The 3,325-nt window shown below is 65.6% G+C and overlaps 1 protein-coding gene across 1 annotated transcript in view; it reads left to right on the top strand.

Annotated features, from left to right (window-relative positions):
* FGFR3 (fibroblast growth factor receptor 3) overlaps positions 1-3,325 on the top strand; it is a 17,086-nt gene that overhangs the window by 10,687 nt on the left and 3,074 nt on the right. The window contains 5 exon segments of the mRNA XM_045289472.1: positions 7-60; positions 900-1,050; positions 2,331-2,518; positions 2,811-2,956; positions 3,202-3,323. Of these exon segments, the coding sequence (XP_045145407.1) occupies positions 7-60; positions 900-1,050; positions 2,331-2,518; positions 2,811-2,956; positions 3,202-3,323 (661 nt within the window).

The following is a 3,325-nucleotide window of genomic DNA, read 5'->3' as shown; positions in this document are numbered from 1 at the left end:
GTGGAGGTCAATGGCAGCAAAGTGGGCCCTGACGGCACCCCCTACGTCACTGTGCTCAAGGTGGGGACCCACCAGGCCGGGGTGGGGTGGGTGGGGGGAGACGGCAAACAATGGTGACGATGCGTTCACGGTTGCTCCCCTGACTCTCTGCCTGGGAGAAGTGGCCACCCCCGACAGGCGACCGGAAGCTGCAATCCACACACCACCACCCCCCTCGGGGGCTGGGCTCCACTCACAAGCACCGTGGCTTTGCTGACTGAAATGGCCACCGTGGCAGAGGCCGGCAGCATGTCCTGGCCGGGCGGGGGTGGGGGTGGTGGGCGTGGGAGAAGATGGTGGGTGAAGGGAACTGGCCCCAGTGGCGTGTGTGTGGCATGGACTCCCACCCTGCCCGTCTCCCCGTCTTCAGCTTTGTTCCCACGGCCGCCCAGGGTAGGGGCCGCTGCGGGAGGGAGGCATGGATTGCGACACTCCTGAATCCAAAGAGCGAAACATCTGTTGGAAACAAAAGGGGCTGCTGGGGGCGGTTTCCGGGAGGCTGAGAGGGGAGGCCGGCAGTATTGGGGGAGGGCCTCGTGTGCTTACACACGTGCTCTGGATGGGCGGTATTGCGGTGGGCCTCAATGAGACCCTGGGGGTGGCACGGCCGGACCAGCAACCCCAACCCAAGCAGATGACCTCTACGGGGCCCTGTATGGTGGGGCACTGATGCAGGGAGGGTCACTCCTGTGATACCACGAGTCCCCTGCCGGTCTTCTCCTGCCATAGCTGGCACCTGCAGCAGCGCGTCCTAAGGGGTGGGGTCTCGGGAAGTGGCCGCCTGGCTGGGCCAGGAGAGCAGGGCACTCACACCTGGCAGGCCGCAGGGTGTGACTGAGCCGGGTCTCTTGTCCCTGCAGTCCTGGATCAGTGAGAGTTCGGAGGCCGACGTGCGCCTCCGCCTGGCCAATGTGTCGGAGCGGGACGGGGGCGAGTACCTCTGTCGAGCCACCAATTTCATAGGCGTGGCTGAGAAGGCCTTTTGGCTGCGTGTTCACGGGCCCCCAGCAGGTAACGAGTCTGTCCCACGCCTGCCTGGCACGCGGAGTTCCGGCTCCAAGGCCCTGGCCACGCGCCTGTCTGCCTGCCCGCCCGCACGCCTGCCTGCCCACCCGCATGCCCGCTCTGGTCCTGCTCACCCCGCCCCGCCCAGCACCAGCTCTGCACCTCCAGTGTGCCCAAGCCCCTTCAAGCCATTGCAGCCTTGCCGAACCTGCTCCCCGCCCCCCCCAGGAAACCCCTGGTGCCAGCACGGCCGAGCCTGAGCCGTCTATGAGCATGACCTGCCTCTCTCTCTCTCTCTTTCTCTCTTTCTCTCCCTCTCCCTCCTTTTCCTCTCCCTCTCTATCTGCCCATTGGCTCTGCTGCCTGCTCACCCACTATGTCTGTATGTCTGTCCTTCTGTCTGACTGTCCGCTGCGTTGTCCTGCTCCGCCCGATCACCGAGCCAGCCCCTAACTCTGCATGTCCCTCATGCACCAGTGCACTGCTGGGCGTGCGCCTGCCGCTCACTTGGGACACAGGACTCGTCGGTGGAGGGCCTTCAGCTTCGGGGCTCGTGCTGCCGCCCAGAGGAGGCAGTGGCGGCTGAAGTTGTGGTGGTGGTGGTGTGGTGGCGGTGGCGCCGGCGTTTTTCTTGCAGCCCGGTGGACCGTGGCGGGGCCTGGCCACGTCCAGGATAGCCCATAGGGCATGGGCGCTCGCCTATCCGGCTCTCTTGTCCTTGTAGACGGCGGGCGCCAACACCACGGACAGGGAGCTGGAGGTGCTCTCCCTGCGCAATGTCACCTTCGAGGATGCGGGGGAATACACGTGTCTGGCGGGCAATTCTATCGGGTTCTCTCATCACTCTGCGTGGCTGGTGGTGCTGCCAGGTATCTGTGCCTAGGTGCTGCTGGCTCGCTGCTGCTTCGGGCTTCTCGGCGTGGGGCTTCTCGGCGTGGGGCGCTCCCTGGGGCATGCCACAACCGCCGGGCAAAGGCAGGGGGACCCCAGCGGCTACTGGCCGCCCCGTCCTCCTCCAGCCTGACCCTGTCCCAGCTGGGTCCCCACAGCTCTGCCTGGCGGATTTGGCCTCTCCAGGCTGCCTGGGTGGCATTGTGGGCTTTCCTGTCTCGGCTGGGTTCCTCCTGCTCTGGCTCTGCCACCTCTAGCTCCCTGCTCACAGGCATTTCCCACCATCAGAACTCCCGCCTCCGCCCGCTCGCCTGTCCCAAGGGGCCCAGGCGAGCTTCCCACTGGTGCCAAGGCAGCGGCTGCCCCGAGGGCCCGACACCCGTGTGTTTTTGCAGCTGAGGAGGAGCTGGTGGAGGCGGACGAGGCGGGCAGCGTGTACGCAGGCGTCCTCAGCTACGGGGTGGGCTTCTTCTTCATCCTGGTGGTGGTGGCTGTGACCATCTGCCGGCTGCACAGCCCGACCAAGAAGGGCCTGGGCTCCCCCGCCGTGCACAAGGTCTCCCGCTTCCCGCTCAAGCGACAGGTAACAGAAAGTAGATACCAGGTTCTGAGCCAGGCCCCCCCCCTCCGTCCCCCCACCAGCGAGATGACTGGAGCTGGCATCCAGTTCACCCTGGACCTCTGGCCACGAGGCTCTCCACCTCGGTGGGGTGGCCGTTTTTGTGTGCGACGAAAGATAACTTTTTAAAGAGTATTCACGCCCCCTGAGGTCCAGCCATGTGCCTTCCCAGCCCGGTGCCCTGCCCCCTGCTGACCCACTCTCACCTGTTCTGCACCCCCTGAGGTGCCAACTTGCCTCTGCCCCCACCAAGCAGGTGTCCTTGGAGTCAAACTCATCCATGAACTCCAACACGCCGCTAGTACGCATAGCCCGGCTGTCCTCCGGGGAGGGCCCCACACTCGCCAACGTCTCGGAACTTGAACTGCCCGCCGACCCCAAGTGGGAGCTGTCTCGGGCCCGGTCAGTGAGGGCTGCGTGGGGTGGGACAGACAGGATGAGAATGGTGTGCCAGGGGGCACCAGGCTTGGGAGCGGGCCTGGCATGGGGGGTGGGTCACCAGTAGGTACGCGTGGTGTGTGGAAGATGGAGGGGCAGGGGTGGGGCCATCGGGAGGGCTCTGCGGGGACTTCTAGGAAGGGCTAGGGAGGACTGAGCGGGGGGTGAGCTTCAGTGGCTGGAGGGCTCACCTGCCCAATGCGCTGCAGGCTGACCCTGGGCAAGCCCCTGGGCGAGGGCTGCTTTGGCCAGGTGGTCATGGCAGAGGCCATCGGCATCGACAAGGAGCGGACCGCCAAGCCTGTCACCGTGGCCGTGAAGATGCTGAAAGGT

The sequence above is a fragment of the Echinops telfairi genome, unplaced genomic scaffold (genome assembly GCF_000313985.2).
Source record: "Echinops telfairi isolate 266 unplaced genomic scaffold, ASM31398v2 ScPeMD7_28;HRSCAF=97, whole genome shotgun sequence".
Lineage (NCBI taxonomy): Eukaryota > Metazoa > Chordata > Mammalia > Afrosoricida > Tenrecidae > Echinops > Echinops telfairi.
The sequence above is the reverse complement of the archived record's forward strand: the minus strand, read 5'-3'. Positions and strand labels throughout refer to the sequence as shown.